At 42.6% G+C, this 17872-nt stretch overlaps 1 protein-coding gene across 1 annotated transcript in view; it reads left to right on the top strand.

The window, feature by feature from the left end:
* The first annotated feature begins 299 nt into the window (after nt 1-299).
* The window catches only part of CHRNA7 (cholinergic receptor nicotinic alpha 7 subunit), a 351587-nt gene continuing 334014 nt past the window's right edge, over nt 300-17872 (top strand). Inside the window, exons 1-2 of the mRNA XM_075345715.1 lie at nt 300-730; nt 1222-1361. Coding sequence (XP_075201830.1) covers nt 676-730; nt 1222-1361 — 195 coding nt within the window. The 5' untranslated portion in view covers nt 300-675. The remainder of the gene's footprint in view (nt 731-1221; nt 1362-17872) is intronic.

The raw sequence follows: 17872 nt of genomic DNA, 5'->3' as shown, positions 1-17872 counted from the left end.
ATTGTAAGAGAAAATCTAATGTCTTTCTTTTGATGGCTCTTTAGTAGGATTGTGTTTGTGCACTAGTATCCTACCCACTGCATTGAAATTCTTGTTATCCTGCATTGATTATTATCAAGTCTTTTTCACTGTACTAAAAATACCATAGCGGAGGGTGCAGATGTTCATACTCAAGTATACGCTGCCGCTGGATGTGCCTCAGTGACATGCACAGCAGTGAGTGGGTTAATACTCACGCCAGATCTAGGCTGCTGCTCTGCCTCCTCCTCGCCAGCTATAAAATACAATGCAATGAACAGAGCTCAGACTGAGACAGGATCACAAGTCACAAGCTTCACGTGGAGCCCATCTGAATGGAGCCATTGCTTTCTGACAAGTGCCAGCACTGAGCCCAGGGGGAGTGATCAAAGGCAGCTGGAAACTATTGGTATCCCCCAATAGCACTGGCACAATGCATGCCTAAATATGAAGACAATCCCTGGCTTCCCATCGCCAGTGAAGTCTCATGCACAGAGGCTGTGATACTTTAGTAGTCACCACCTCCACTGCCTGAGCCTGGATGCAGCCAGAGAGCTGATATTCTGCATTCACCACGACTCCGCTTATTGCCATCAAATCATAAACTTTTCCCCCTCTGTTGGGAATCCGAAGACCTCCTCTTCTTGATCTCATAAAATGGGAGCTGGGGAGATCCAATTGTGGATGATTATATCAGTCTGCTTGATTCATGGTAAATTGATTTCACTATTACTCTGCATTCCACTCTATTCTGTAACACTCCATCTCTACATTGATCCAGGGCCATGCACATGATGAGCTGAGCCATGTACAGGTCTCTCACTTTCTCTCTTCCTGTCTCTCTATCTCCCCCTCTCACTTTCTCCCTTTCTCTCTCTCCATCTCTCCCTCTCACTTTCTTTCTCTCTTTCTCCCCCTTTCACTTTCTCTCTATCTCTCCTTTTCTCTCTTTTTGTTTCTCTATCTCTCCCTCTCTCGTTCTGTCTCTCTCACTTTCTCTCTTTTTCATTCTCTCTATCTCACCCTCTCACTTTCTCTCTATCTCTCCTTTTCTCTCTATCGCTCTTTTTCTATCTTTGCCTCTCACTATCGCTCTCTCTGCTTATAATATGTGTGTCAGTAGAATGTGTTTCTGTGCTGTCCATGGTACTGTATATTGACTCCCTATGTGAGTTCTGATCATAGTCTTCTCTTGGTTTGAAGTGTCCCTACAAGGAGAATTCCAGAGAAAGCTCTACAGGGAATTACTGAAGAATTATAATCCTTTAGAGAGGCCAGTGGCTAACGACTCCCATCCACTCACTGTCTTCTTCGGGATGAATCTGATGCAGATCATGGATGTGGTAGGTGTCACTGAATTTATTGTGCCTGTGTATATTAATCTGCTGTGCTGGGATAGAGGCAATCCCCATGGCTGGGGTCGGGTGAGGATAACATAGCTAATAATTATACTGATTACCTAGCACAGCTCCCATATTCGGCATACCACATATGACTCCGTAAGAGGTGTATTAAGTTTTATTTATATATATATATATATATATATATATATATATATATATATATATATACATATAGTTTCTGGCAACCCCTTATCAATCCATCTCTTTGGACTTCTGTGGGGAGTAAAATAATTTTTGAGGTGTAAATTATAGAAAAGTCTCATCACTCCTTGAGTTCTTCTAGACTTCTCCCGTCCCACGTTGACACTTAACTATACCCCTACTACATCCAGTAGTTTCATGTAATATACAGTAGGTTTTTATGGCTAGAAAAGGTAATTGTGTCAATTCTTGTGCAATGTTAAATATATTTATTTTGTGCTTTATTACATTGGTTTGTCAGAGATTTCTACAATGGTATATTCAGTAACCCTATAGTAACTCTAGCAGAGTGGGTATGATCGGAGGGCTACACATTTCATGTCAATAGTATAGTAATGTTCCTCTTCATTGATTGGCTGAGATTACCTGACAAGACCAAGAGATTGCTAGAGCTAATCAGCAAAAATGGATACAAAAGAAATGAGCACAAGTTTAGTATTGGCAGTAGATTTTTCTTTTGCAAAAAGCAAGGTGTTGGCAGGAAAAATGCTGCACAAAATATGCTATTTTTTTCTGCATTTTTGCGTTAGTTTTTGATGTAGTTATACTTGCCCCCCTTTAACATGCTGAAGATTTACAAAAAAAAACAAAAAAAACAAAAACATGTTAAGGCCATGTGCACACGAGTATTTGGTGGGGTTTTTTACCTCAGTATTTGTAGCCAAAAGTAGGAGTGGGACTATCAGAGGAAAAGTATAATAGAAACACGTCACCACTTCTGTATTATTCACCCACTTCTGGATTTGGCTACAAATACTGAGGTAAAAACTCACCAAATACTCAACATGTGCGTGTGGCCTGAAGGTTCAAATCTCCAAGAAAAAATAGAAATCAGAAATGTCATTCACTCTACTGGCATTATAAAACTGTGTTTTTTGTGGTAAAAACATACAGAGAAATACAAAACACAACATGAAGAACTTAGGAAACCTTGCTCAAGCAATGCAGCCCACCTTGGGTCAGCAGTAATAATAATTTCTGGTCCAGAACAATAAGCATTTGGGTAGGTGGTCAATAAAGTGGAAAAGTAAAGATACTAATCACTATATTTCTTGTAAACAAAGCGTAAAAAAAAGTTTTTCAGGATACCAACCTCATTGTCACAGTAACTTGCATCTTTGGGACAGAACATTATTGAAGAATATTTCCCTTAAAGAGGTTGTCCACTACTTTTACGTTGATGACCTATCTTTACGACAGGTCATCAATGTCTGATTGGCTGGGGTATGACACCCTGCACCCCCGCTGATCAGTTGTTCTCAATCCTGGCAACAGCAGCTAAAAATGCTCAGTTCCAGCTCTGCTCCATCTTCTGATAGCGAAAAGGTCTGGGTACTGCACATCTGCCTCCTTTTGATTAGAAAGGAAGGTGGATGTGCAGTACCTGGCCGCGGTCACTAACAGAAATTGGAGCAGCGCTGGAACTGAGCATATCCGGCTGCCTGTTGCAGCCGCCGGGACCAAGGACAGCTCATCTGCGAGGGTTCAGGGTGTTGGACCCCAGCTGACTACTCTTTCTTAAGGCAACTAAACCCCTAAACTAAAGACCTATTAATAAAACTTAACTTTTATTCTTTCAATTATTAAATAGTTACATCAAGTGCACTGTCCACACATTTAAAAACACTTAGGTAGGAACAGCTCTAATCCCACAATCTTATCTCTCTCCTACTGTAATTATTTAATGGTCCCATAATGTTTCTTGTCAGCAGCCATTATTAGTAAACGCTATCCTAGCACTAGCTGTTAAAATCCTAAAGGCAAAGCCTCCCCAACATGTTTCCCCTATACAGTCTTCATCAAGGGGACATGTGAGGCTTGATCATACATTGATGACCTATCCTAAAGATAGGCTATAATTGAAAAAGTAGTAAACAACCTCTTTAAGTTCTTCATTGGAATATTATTGTCATAAATGGATGACATATTGGTGTGTGTCTGGCTTCTGAAACCCCCAGATTCAAAAATAGTTCCTCCACATCCTTTTTAGCACAATCTACCCCCACCATCTACTGTGCCATGGTAACTGTAATTGACCCTTTTAAATACTTGGGGAAAAAGAGGAAAGGGGCCACGGCACTGAGTCAGCACTGCAGCTAATTCATTCTTAGAGGTTGATTGCATAGCATCCCCCCATGCACCACTTTTTGTTTGATACTCCTCAGAATTGTTATCCAAATAAAAAAATACTTTGCTAAATTTTAAATGTAAAATAATCTGAATGGGTTTGTTTCTGCAACTCTTGCATGGGTTTCCGCATGCCCCATTCAGATGAAGAGGACAGTTAGGGTGAGTGCCCATGATCAATGTTTGCTGCGTTTTGGACCCAAGCTTTGAAATCCTGTGCCCACTGAGCTTGTTTTTTCCACATCAAACACTGACCTGCGGTGCGGCTTTCCAGACTGCAGCATGTCAATTGTTTGCTGAGGATTCGCATGCGTCCTCCGTAGGGAGAACACAGCAAGGAGACCACAACGCACTGAACCCTGATCGTGGGTACGAGCAGGTGCAGTCTCCTGCGTTCTCCTGCGGAGGAGACTCGCGGACCCGCAGGTCAGGACCCGCTGCGTCCAGGACGCAGTTAGTCCTGATCATGGGCACATACCCTTACAGAAATTTCCAAACCAAATCTTCTGCATGTAACGGCTTTAGTCTGTCATCGTGCTGGTTTTAGGAAAAGGTAATTGGGGTTGCAGCTGGGTATTAGAGATACGACACCAGAAACCTAAAATGTCACAAGTATCATAATAAGTATTATTATTACTACTTCTCTTATTTGTATTCATTTTTCCTGATTTAGTCTCCTTGCACCATTAGTATTTTATGAAAAATATCCCCAGGTGGCAATACTATTATTGTATGCTTTTTGCTGTCACAGTCTGAATACTTAGTGATTCTGGAAACCAAGCAGTGCTTGCACCGTATGTTCCAGATATTCTAAGTTGCTGAATACAATAATGTAAATCTGAATAATTTGCCATGCTCGGTTTTGTTGCCATGCTATGGGTAATGACGTACAGTTAAAATGTTGAGCTGTACTTGCTACTTTACTGCTCTTTGGAGAAATGGAAGTCTGTATGACAAGTGCAGCCCATTGTACATGGAACTGGTGAAAGGAGATGATGTAGATGTAGCAATTATGTGACTACTGTGTTTTTGTTAAGAAAGAAAGAAAAATGTTAGTATTCAGGGCCAATCGCACAATTTAATGATTACTAATACAGAGAGCCTCATGTGTCCATCATACTGACATTCATTATTTAGTTTGATTACTTTTTTTTATTAGTTTTCATTTATTATTCTCCGTGTTCTGATGTAAAATTCTAGTGTGCAAATGATATGTGTTAGCATTTTATGTATGGAAATGTAAATTAAAAAAAATATATACAGTAGGTATAAAAAATGATGGCTTTTAATTTAAAGAGCTACTATTTTGCTGGATCAATGGTAGTAGAGGAGACTAGTTTCAATACTGTGTACAAACTAAAGAGTACAAGAGCACACACGCCAAGGTATGTGCAAGCATTCAAAATATGTGAATACAAACTGAAAACTGCTATATAGAATATATTTATACAATGAAGGTGCTTGGCGCATAAATTGGTAAATTTGTGTGGGTCTAACAGCCATGGCAAGGTGATCTGATTCTGGAGGGACCCTCACAATTTCTATAAGATATAACTTTCCGTGGCCAAAAGTCTTGAAATTTAAAGAGCAGGAAAAAAACCCCAAAAAACTGTATCTCCAAATAGAAGATAGCAAATGTGAACAGGTGCCAGCTGCCATAACTACATGAAACACAAGCAAAAGAAAACAGCAGCACTCTGTAAGCGCTAAGAAATATGCAAACATAGACTATATGAAATTTAAACAGCATAAATGCTACATGGAATATTCTTTAGAAAATGAAGGTACTTAGCGCATAAATTGGCCAATTCATATGTGCTCATCAACCATGGCAATGTGACCTCTATGTGGCCAAAATTCTACAAATTGAACAGGCAGATAGGATCAGATACTAAGTAAAAACAGCCTTATACTGATGGGATGAATGCTCAGCCAGATATGGAGGCAGTCCCCACCCTCAAATATATACTGAAAAAAACAAAGCTGACCAGCACACTAATAGAATAAATCAAGTGTGAAATCATACGTGCATCTGTGACTGTCATGTCCCCACCAGAGTCTGCTCCTGCGACTTCTGCTTCAATCACCAGGTGATGCCGTATTCCTGCCATGGACTGTGCTGGTGATAGAAGAGGAGTCAATGCCAGTGGCTCTGGTGGGCTCATGCTCCTCTCATCCACTTAGCTGGATTTTCCAGGGCCCTGCAGTACCACTGGCTGACTGTAGGTGGCGTGTGTTTTCCAGCTGAAGGTACCACCATTCAGCTACAGCTAATGGAAAGACACCACACCCTTCTAATTCCTGTCTGCTGGTCACTGCCAGAGATAGTTTTGTATTCCTGCTTTCTGGTTCCGGCTCTGTTCTAAATAGTGATCCTTGTGTTTTGACCTCTGACTGTTCTCTGACTACCCTTGTGCCTGCCGTTTTTGGACCTCGCTGCCAGATCTGGATTTGACCACTGCCTGTTTTCCTGACTATGTCCTTGTCTTCCGATTGTATCCCTGTTCTGCATCTCCTGGTTTGACCCTGCCTGACTACTACTCTCCTCTGGATTGCAGCCTTCCACAGGTAGCGCTCTCCAGGATCCTGCAGTAATTCCAAATCTCTGTATAGGGATTAAAGGGTTTTAGGTTTCTCGAGGTCCTGGTTTGTGAGTGGATTTCCTCTAGCCTGTCTGTCACAGCCTGTCTGAGTCTGTGGCTCCTGGCAGGTGTTACAGTGACTGTATTGGATACCAGTCAAAGAATACAGCAGCTTTCTGTCTATGCTGAAATATATGCAAATATTGAATATATGAAATTTGTACTGAATTATTGCTATATAGAATATACTTATAAAATGAAGCTACTTATTGCGCAAATTGGAAAATTAGTGTGTGCCCACCTACCATAACAAGGTGACCTTTCATTAATGAGACTCTATTTATCTCACACGTGGTTGATGAGCACACAGTATTCTGCCTTTTTGGGCTGTAAACATTTTCTAAATATATTGTATAAGGCTACCTTCACACGACCGTGAAAAACATTCATGTTTTGCGCGGCCGTGTTCAAGGTGCGTATGGCCCTTCTGTGTGCCGTGATTTTGGCACACTAATGTTCCCCGTGTGCTATCTGTGATAGCACATGGAGAGCAGGAACTTTTTACTGATGTCTCCGGCACTGCTGCTTCCGTATCTGCGATGAAGTGAATATTCATGGGTATAATGAGCAGACCTGGAAGCAAGTGACAGCAGTGTGGAAGACAGCACAGATCGAGATGGGTGAGAATAGAAAATCATTTTCTTTCAAAAATACGTGTTTTCTCCAGTATTTGTCACACAGATCACATCACTGTGTGGTCTGTGTAACATCATTGCTGCTAGAAGAAAATGGACTTGTCTCCATGCGAAATACATGGCCACGCATGTGTGCCGCACAGACACACGGTCCTTGTGAAAACATGTATGTGTGTGCAGATCCCTTGATGTTAAAAGGTCTGCGTATGTCCGTGTATCCAGTACGTATGAAAATGGCGTCATGCGTACCGGAATTACTGACGTGTGAAGAGGGCATAAAGCAGTAATGCAATTTAAGTTTCACACATTCAGTGTTTGCGTGCATCTTGACGCACACAGTATGCTGCTGTATTCTTTGAATTGTATATAATAAAGTCACAGCAGTTTATATCTGTTCATTTCTTCTCAGTTTTTTAGTGGTTTGAATACTAATAATGCATATACCTGATAAATGTGAATAGAAGTTAGAGCTATGACCTGATACTTGGTATTCCAAGGTAAGAGGATAAAAGCACTTTAACAACTTATTTGTCTTTGAAGCAAACTGTGAGGTTTATATAGGAGAAAAAAGATGTTTCCATAGTGAGCAATCAGGGAATATAAATCTAAAGTAATGATAGATTTCTGACAGATTTAATGAGAGTAGTGTTTGGCTATCTGCGCCAGCACCATGAGAATGAATGATGTGATGGTTGGGCATGTGCACTGCCACACCATCCAGATAAGAATTAAACATTCCCTGTTTGGACAATTAGTGGGGGTCTCAAGATTAGGAGGACCACTAGCAATCTAGACGTTTTCCCCTCTCCTGTAAAAAGAGGATCAATCATTGTTACTGGAATACCCATAGTCACATAGTTACACCGTTACATAGGTTGAAAAAAGACAAGGTCCGTCTAGTTCAACCTTCCTCCACCAATTATATATTTTGTCACTAAAGGGGGCTTTACACGCTACGACATCGCTAATGCGAACTCGTTGGGGTCACGGATTTGGTGACACACATCCGGCCGCATTAGCGATGCCGTTGCGTGTGACACCGATGAGCGATTTTGCATAGTTGCAAAAACGTGCAAAATCGCTCATCGGTGACATGGGGGTCCATTCTCAAAAATCGTTACTGCAGCAGTAACGAGGTTGTTCCTCGTTCCTGCGGCAGCACACATCGCTCCGTGTGACACCGCAGGAACGAGGAAGCTCTCCTTACCTGCCTCCCGGCCGCTATGCGGAAGGAAGAAGGTGGGCGGGATGATACGTCCCGCTCATCTCCGCCCCTCCGCTTCTATTGGGCGCCGGTTCAGTGACGCAGCTGTGACGCCGCACGGACCGCCCCCTTAGAAAGGAGGCGGTTCGCCGGTCACAGCGACGTTGCCGGGCAGGTAAGTACGTGTGACTAATCTGGGCGATGTTGTGCACCACGGGCAGCGATTCGCCCGTGTCGCGCAACAGATGGGGGCGGGTACCCACACTAGTGATATCGGTACCGATATCGCAGTGTGTAAAGCCCGCTTAAGTCATTTATAACCAACAATGTTGTGTGTAATGAGGAAATCATCCAGCCCTTTTTTAAAAGCTGTTATAGTATCTGCCATTACTACCTCTTGTGATAGGGCATTCCACAGTCCGGCTATAAAGAACCCTTTGCTATTTAGCTGTCAGAATTGCTTTTCTTCCACTCGTAGTGAATTCCCCCTGGTCCTTAGTATTGTTTTTGGAAGGAATAAGTCATGTGCCAGTCCTTTATATTGACCACACATGTATTTATACATATAAATGAGATCTCCTCTGAGACGTCTTTTTTCTAAGCTAAACATATCTAACTTTTTCAACCTGCCATCATATGGGAGGCCTTCCATTCCTTGTAGTAGTCTAGTTAGCCGCTTTTGAACTGACTCTAACTTCTGAATGTCCTTTTTAAAATGTGGAGCCCAAAACTGGATCCCATATTCGAGATGTGGCCTTACAAGTGATTTATAGAGGGGTAACAATACGTTGGGATCACGGGATCTAATCTCTCTTTTTATACACCCTAAAATCTTGTTTGCTTTAGCAGCTGCTGCTTGACATTGAGTGCTGCTGCTCAGCTTATTTGTAATGAGAATACCCAAGTCCTTCTCCTGTTCTGTAGTCCCGAGTTTACTTCCATTTAATGTATACGCAGTTATAGGATTACTCCGTCCTAGGTGCATTACTTTACATTTATCAACATTAAATCTCCTTTGCCAAGCATCTGCCTATGCTGACATCTTATCTAGATCGTTTTGTAATAACCCCACTTAAAGAGATTATCCACTACTTGATAGTCTATTCTTAGGATATAACATCAATGTTAAATAAAAACTGTAGAAGTTGCAAAATGTTGGCGCATCCAAAAGTTAAAGAAACATTTTGTGACATTTCAAACAGATTTACACCAGAATTCTGGCAAAATGTGTTTGATGAATTGATGAGTGGTTTTCATGAGCCATTTTTAGTAGCAACAAGAATTGCATGTTAGATCTTGAATTATGTTTGTTTCTCAGCGCTCTTTCTACAGGTAAATCGCACATTTAATTTACGTGTTTCACCTGGCAGAACAATAAAAACTGTTTTGTCAAACAACAGAAGTTTGTGATAAAAGTACATATTCTCTTAATTGTGTTTTTTTTTATTGCGAAAAAGAGGCCAAAATTGATTCATGTAAATACACATTAAGGCTACATTCCCGCAGTGAGCTTTTGGTGAGTTTTTGACGCTATATACTTTTGGTGTGTCAAAAACAGCATTTAAGGCGGGCTTTGCACGTTGCGACATCGCAAGTCGATGCTGCGATGTCACATGCGATAGTCCCCGCCCCCGTCGCAGGTACGATATCTTGTGATAGCTGGCGTAGCGAAAATTATCGCTATGCCAGCTTCACATGCACTCACCTGCCCTGCGACCGTCGCTCTGGCCGGCGTCCCGCCTCCTTCCTAAGGGGGCGGGTCATGCGGCGTCATAGCGACGTCACATGGCAGGCGGCCAATAGCAGCGGAGGGGCGGAGATGAGCAGGATGTAAAAATCCCGCCCACCATCTTCCTTCCGTAGAGCCGCCGGCGGCAGGTAAGGTGATGTTCCTTGCTTCTGCGGCGTAACACACAGCGATGTGTGCTGCCGCAGGAACGAGGAACAGCATCGTACTTGTCGCGGCAGCGTAATTATGGAAAAGTCGGAGCCTGCACCGATGATACGATAATGACGCTTTTGCGCTCGTTAATCGTATTATCTAGAATTTACACACAACGATGTTGAAAGTGACACTGGATGTGCGTCACTTTCGATTTGACCCCACCGACATCGCACGTGCGATGTTGCAACGTGCAAAGCCGCCCTAACAGTTCCATCCCAGGCAAAGTGGATGGGCTTTATAGAAATCTCCTGCCCATTCTGCTTCTTTTTCACTCAGCTTAATCTGACCTTCGGTGCGTGTTTGTCTTGCTGGTACACTGAATTTTATGTGCAGATATTCCCCATAGACTAACAAATTTCAAGTAACCTATTTACATAATAGGTGCAGAAATACTGCAGATATTCTGTAACATTGAATACTGACCAATAGCTCAATTTGGGAACATAGCCTTAGGGCTCATGCATTCCTTATTTTTTGGATCATTTCACAAATAATCTCTTAATGAGGAATATGGCAGCATGCTCTTGTTCTATATAGTTGGAGCTTGAGTCCACAGAATAAAACCTTATCACCCATTATCTGCACCATTTTTGCTAAGTGAATATGAAGTAAATTAGGAATTCAGTGGGTGTTTCTCTGTTGAACTTTGTTGTTCTTGACTCTATATTCTGTCCTTGAAAAGTTCATTAGTTAGAAAGCAGCAAAATAAAGATGTCATAAGGAAGTCAAATATTTGGAGTTTCCTACCAAAGTCTTTGTACCATCTCTCTGAACCATCCCGGATTCTACAGTACTGTCCCGATTTTAGGGCTCAGTCCTACTGTCCCAGCAGCAGTGAAGACTTTTGTCCTGACTTCCTCTCACCTCTCCTTGCTGTTCCATACCTCCTCATACTCAAGGGCAGAGTCGTCATCTTTCTGCAGTTTATATGTAGCGCCCCTGAGGCTTCGGTCGCCACAGGGTTCTGCATCTCATTTGGAGCGCTGTATCCATCCTGGGTATGAGGAGGTTAATGTCTGGTATGTCTCACTTACACCACACAGTTAGAGAATGAGTCAGCACTTTCCTTGAATAACACAGACAGCAGGTGCTCTCCACTAATGAGGCTGGAGGTGATCACCATAACAACGGGACTTCCCCAGCTTGGTGATTCATCCAGAGGGAGGGTGGAGCACTGGAAAAATATAGGAGCAGGGAGAGAATTACCTCAGAACGTCTGGAACACAGAACACGGTCACCCGGAGGGCATGCTTCAGAGCTCCTCCAGATAGAATCGGCCAGACCGGGGGCAGGCTGGAGACCTCGGGAGAAAAGGAGCCCGATATCGGTAAATATCATGGGACATAGTAGTTTAATGGTCGCTGAGGAGATACCGAATCAGCTCTCCCAGGGCTGGCGCTACTACAGGGTGCAGAGCCCTAGGGCTAGCTATACTTCACGTTGGCAACCAAATCTGCAGGACGACAGGATTCCATGTCTTCCTGAGCGCATCGCCCTGCGCTCCCAGGGACTGCCTCTCTTACCATCCTCCCGGGGCCCCTTCCACCTGTGGGGAGCGATACCATCCTGGCTACACCCAACATATGCCCCGGTGAGAGATCCTGCAGCGGCAGCCCCTACCTGGCCGCATACCACAGGTGGCTCACGACTGACATTCCTATTCACCCCAACTTTCCACCATTTGCTGTACACCTCAGAATCACGAAATATGTCCAGACCACCTCATGACAACACAGAGGATCTACACCCCCCGCCCGCTGATGAGTCGGGTGAAAACTCCTCGACCCCAGGGTGTTACATATACATTAAATTAAAGTTCTCCTCTCTTCTCCCCAGGACTCTTATGAACTTTTTGTCCATAGACAGCACCTACTAATGAGCCACTGCCCAGAATGAGTGAAAAAGGTGAATTTAGTAATTTTGACCTGTAATGCAGGCAGGGAACCCAGAAGCAGATTAAAAAGGTACATAGAGATACATCTGTAGCAGTTTTTATTTGAACATTTATGCTGTGTTCACATGCAGCGTAAGTGCTGCATTTTTTCTACTGCTGTTTTAGCTGAGACATGCTGCTGTGATTAACTGTTCAAGCAAAATGGACGTGATTTCATTTGAACTGTGGCCACTTTGAGTCTAGGGGTACAGTTCCACTTTCACATAGCTTCTGATGTGAGAGCATTGGAAGCGATATGCTAATAACCTTCTGCTGCGAATGTCAGCCGAGGGTCATGCGATTGTGAGGCAATCTTGCGATCGTATCACAGCTGCGGAGAAGAGAGAGGAAACACTTTCTCCCATCTCCTCCGCTGCCTGTCTCTTCGCATATTGCACTGCACTCAGATCACAGGTGCAGAGAAGAGGGAGGAAACACTTTCTTCCAACTCCTCCACTGCCTGTCTTTTCGTATATCGCACTGCTCTCAGATTACATGCGAGGGCAGTGCGATGTTTCACACGCTTCCATAGTCTTGTGTGGTGGTGCGTGATCAGAGATTCGCTGCCAAATGCAGCATGCTGCGATCCATTTCTCAGGCCTCTATGGCATGAAAAATAAATCGCAGATGGACACTGCCCCATAGTTTTGCACGAGACTGAGAGCAATCCGATGAACTCTGTGATTTTGTTGGGTTTTTTTTTCTAGAGGTTTCTGTGTAGAGCCTAAGGGGTACTTTGCATGCTACGACATCGCAGGTGCGATGTCTGTGGAGTCAAATTGAAAGTGACGCACATCCGGCATCGCATGCGAGGCGACATCGTAGTGTGTAAAGCCTAGATGATACGATTAACGAGCGCAAAAGCGTCGTAATCGTATCATCGGTGTAGCATCGGCGTAATCCATAATTATGCTGACGCGATGGTCCGATGTTGTTCCTCGCTCCAGCAGCAGCACACATCGCTGTGTGTGAAGCCGCAGGAGCGAGGAACATCTCCTACCGGCGTCACCGCGGCTTCCGTAGGATATGCGGAAGGGAGAAGGTGGGCGGGATGTTTACATGTTTATATATTTTCCCATTGTATATTGTATACTTTTCTTATATATTGTATGCTGCCTCAAAAGCCACCCACAGCTCTCTATATACAGTATGATGCCCCTATGTACAGTATTATGCCCCCCTACAGCTTCTTATATACAGAAAAAATAAAATAAAAAAATGTAATACTCACCTTACTCTATAATTGTTCCTTTTCTACTAAAACATCCAGACATAACAGGCTTTCCCGAGAGTAGAAAGTTTCTTGGCTGAGCTTATGATCTAATTTTAGTCAGACAGGGAAAAGTGACATGACTATGATCAAATTAATCTTTGACCCCAGATTTTCCACAATGATTTCTGAGTGTAATTGTTTCACTTGTAATAGTTTGTATAGTAGACAGAAGACTCATTTTAAATCATCTCCGATGTAAAAAAAATTGGTGACAGAGTTATTCTTCAGAACTTATATCAGAAGTTATTGTAGCGCCAAATCCTTTGCTGCACTGTAAGGATTTAACACAAAGATTGGCTCATCGACTAATGCCACAATCCTTCAGGTCATATCCAATTCTGCTCAGCTGTTTCTGCTGATGGCCACTTCCAGCCTGGATAAATATCATCTGACTCCAGCAGGAGGTTGCTGGTTATTCAGATCATTCTGGTGCTTGGCCCAGAGGTGATTGGACATATTCCTGTTGCTGTTGGTGTCTGGTGATGGGTTGTGTGAAAGTTCCCTGGTGTAGTTACTTTCCCCTTTTCTGTTGTCGGTTCCAGTTCACCTCCATATGTGTTCCCCTGCTATTTGTTTATGGGTGTCTCTGCATTGTTAACCCCACTGTCTGTTGTTTGTTTTTGATGGGTGCTTTGGGGATCCCCATCCTGGTCTGTCTCCTTGCACGTTGGGTGTGGAGGGGACTTTACCATCAGAGCCAGAACAGGAGACAGGGAGAGGCTGGAGATTCAGATGTCGCTACCCTTAAGTATAATTCTAGGACAAGGGTCAGGCTAGGGCTCCCCTTTAGCTTGAGGGTAAGCAGCAAGGGTCTCCAGTCCAGTCTCTCCTCATCCGGTCACGTTCCGGTGTGACGAGTTATGATTGTTTCATTATACCCATCTTTATACCCATTAGCCCTGCCGTAAAGGTTTCATGTCATCTATGTTTGTTGTTCAGACTTTATCTTATACTCATTCTGCAAAGCCCCTCACCTTTTTTCAATGTCCATCTTGTACCCATAACTTCTGACTGTCTGGAAGTTCAAAGTTACATCACAAGCTCTCAATGCAAGTCTCTGAGAACCAGAACAAGGCCAGAACAAGACTCTATTTGACTTGTACATATTGAGTTGTGACCTCCTGCATGCTCCATGAATGAGTGAAGCTACTGGGAGGCCACAAACTGCCCGAGATCAATGGGAGTGACGCAACAAACAGATGAAAATGCCAGAGGGTGCATGTGTGACGACATGGACTCTCATGGGTTAAAGTTTCTTAACATTCAGCCAGACTATTGTTCTTATGTGTGCTAAGTCATGTTTGCTTAGCTATTGCTCTCCAGACTTTTCCAGTAATCATTGTATTGTAGTTGTGTATTGATAATGTAATTACCTTAGTAGCCATTGTCTAGTCGGTGACTTGCCGACTCCATGTAGATATACTGAGTCTTTCTATGCACATCATTTAAATGAACATTATCCATGCAGCTTGAAATTCATCCAATGGGAGAAGCAATCTTGTCCAACCAATCGATGAGGACGCAGTGTATCCTAAGGGAAGGTTATGGCTATAAAAGGGACTTCTTTAAGCCACCAGGGTTGATGAAGGTTGATGGATGCTGATGGATCCAGTCTAAGCTCTTTGGAGCAGACTAGAGGATCAGGAAATCTTATGGCTTCAATCTAGGGACTCCGGTCCCGGTTGGAGACCATATCCACAGCCTAGGGATTTCGACTCCGGCTGCCAGGATTTTAACATCAAACCAGGACTACCTAAGGAGGACACTCAGGTTGGGACAGTTCAGTCACCTGTTACAGACTATGCAGACCTCAGACAGCTTGGAACCAGTGAGGCATGGACATTCTAAATCCCTGGTGAGCCAGCGGAAGGGTGAGACTCTGTTGCCTGTTACACTGTTACACTGAGCCCCGTGTCCCCACAGCATGTAAGACACGGGGCAAGGGACTTAATTTTAAAGCACCACTCAAATGGTGAAATAAAAAGAACTCTGGAGTGGTGCTTTTAACAGGGAATACCACGGAAACCTTTGAGAGGAGCACATTGGAGATATCTGGGTTCTTGGATCATCTCAAATTACCAATATGTTTAAATAATCATAAAGCCTTCATATATTTCTATTGGAAATTTGGTACAACATTTTACACAAACTGAAATAAAAATCTATAGCAATGAGGTTAAAATTTGTCAAATTTGAAATAAATGAAAACTTTGATCAAGGCCGTACTGTATGACATACCTGTACAGTATGAGAAAATAAGTTTTCACCTGTGACAAGTAATATTTAATATACTCAAATTAATATTATTGGGTCTAGAATTTAGTCATCCAGGATATAAAAAATAAAGTTGTGTGCTGAGTTACATGTTACTCTGTAACATCTTATTTTACTGGTACATGTACTCTGGGAATTGCAAAGTGCTGTAGAATACGTTGGCCCTATAGTTATCAAATTGTATATATTATTAAAGGGCTAAGGGCATGAAGTATGTGACAATAAACAGTTACTTTTATGTTTAATTGCCTGCCAATCCAGCAACGCTCCAGTCATCTTGTTGGTCCTTAAACAATGATGTCATGTCCATCACTCATGTGACTATTATGGCCAATTATTGGTCCCAGAAGTGACATACTCTACAGTCAAACATCCCTTCGGACATGAGTGACTGGCTGCCGCAGTCATGTAAGTGTTGGATTGATGACCCTGATTGATTGAATGGGTAAGTGATTGGTAATTATGGCTAACCCCTTGACTTGATTGAGTCTTGTCTTGTGAATGTTCTACACAGGTTGTTAATGAGTAACAAGTTGCTGAATGCTACTAAAATGGCTGAGCAAAGATCAGCTACTCTAATTTTTTTCAAATGTACATGAGCCTTAAAAGTTAGGTATAGGACTTTTTTTTAACTATGTGTAAAAACGAATAGTTGCTACTAGAGGCAACTATCTACCTGTTGTATTCGGCGCTGGCACAGAGCGGTCATTGATTACTGCTGCCGGTGAATCAGCTGCTCCATGTCACCAGAATAGCTTTTCTTCGGGGCTGTTCTGTTGACGGAGCAAAATTGTTAGTTTCCCACATATAAGTAGTGGGGAGCCAATTGTCAATCAGCATAATGTCAATACTCAGTAGTAATTCCCCCATCAACAGAGCAGAGCAGAAAAGATGCCACTGCTCTGTCAACATGACATCAGCAAAAGCCACTGAATCGCAGGTAGGAGCAGTTTGTGACCACTTTGTGCTAGCGGAGAACAGCACTGGGCACAACAGGCAGGTTTGTTAACCTGTTAGTTCTTAGGTACTATGTAACAAAAAAAAGTCATGGCCAAAAGTATTGACATCCTTGAAATTTCTCCAGAAAACAAAGTATTTTTACGAGAAAATTATTGAAATTACACATGTTTTGTCATACACATGTTTATTTTGTGTGTAGTGGAACAACACAAAAAAAAACAGAAGGAAAAGGGAAACCACATGATTTCATACAAAACCCCAAAATAGGTCTGACAAAATTGTTGGCAACTTCAAGAATGTGATACTCATTCAAACTCACCTGTGGCAAGTAACCGGCGTTGGCAATATGAAAATCATTCCTAAACCCTGATAAAAGGAGAGAAGTTGACTCAATCTTTGCATTATGTGTCTATGTGTGCTACACTAAACATGGAAAAGAGAAAAAGGACAAGAGAACTGTCTGAGGACAACAATCTCAAGCTTAAAATTCCAACTCTAGAGATCTTTGTGTTCCTTTATTTATGGTGCACAACAGAATGAAGAACTTTACAACACATGGCATTGTAGCTAATCTCACTGGACATGAATGGCAGAGAAAAATTGATGAAAGTTGCAACACATGATAGTCCAGATGGTGTATTAGGAGCCCTAGTCAACTTCCAAAGAAATTCAACCTGTCCTCCAGTCTCAGGGTGCATCAGTGTCAGCACAAAGTATCCGTAGATATTTGAATTAAATAATATGCTATGGCAGAAGACCCAGGAGGACCCCACTGCTGGTACAGAGACATAAAAAATCTAGTCACAGTTTTCCAAAATGTAAGTGTGTAAGCCAAAATCCTTCTGGGAAAAGTGTCTGGTGGACAGATGAGACCAAGGTAGAGCTTTTTAGTAAAGCACATTATTCTACAGTTTACTGAAAACAGAATGAATAATACAGAGAAAAGAACACAGTACCTACAGTCAAATATGGTGGAGCATCAAAGATGTTTTGTGGTTGTTTTTGCTCCCTCTGGCACTGGATGCCTTTGCTGTTTGCAATGCATAATTTAATCTGAAGACTACCAAAGGATTTTAGGCTGCAATGTAGTTCCCAATGTCAGAAAACTGGTTTTGTGTAGCAAAAAATCCTTCCCTTCCCTGCTCCCTCCTGTTTCCTGCACTGCCATTCTCGTGCTGCGTGGTCCACTGGTTACCTGTATGGCTATGGTCATGGTTGTCTGCACTTCCATATGGCCATCCTCGTGCTGCGTGGTCC

This window comes from Anomaloglossus baeobatrachus, chromosome 4 (genome assembly GCF_048569485.1).
Source record: "Anomaloglossus baeobatrachus isolate aAnoBae1 chromosome 4, aAnoBae1.hap1, whole genome shotgun sequence".
Classification (NCBI taxonomy): Eukaryota; Metazoa; Chordata; class Amphibia; order Anura; family Aromobatidae; genus Anomaloglossus; species Anomaloglossus baeobatrachus.
This window is presented reverse-complemented; position numbering and strand designations above follow the sequence as displayed.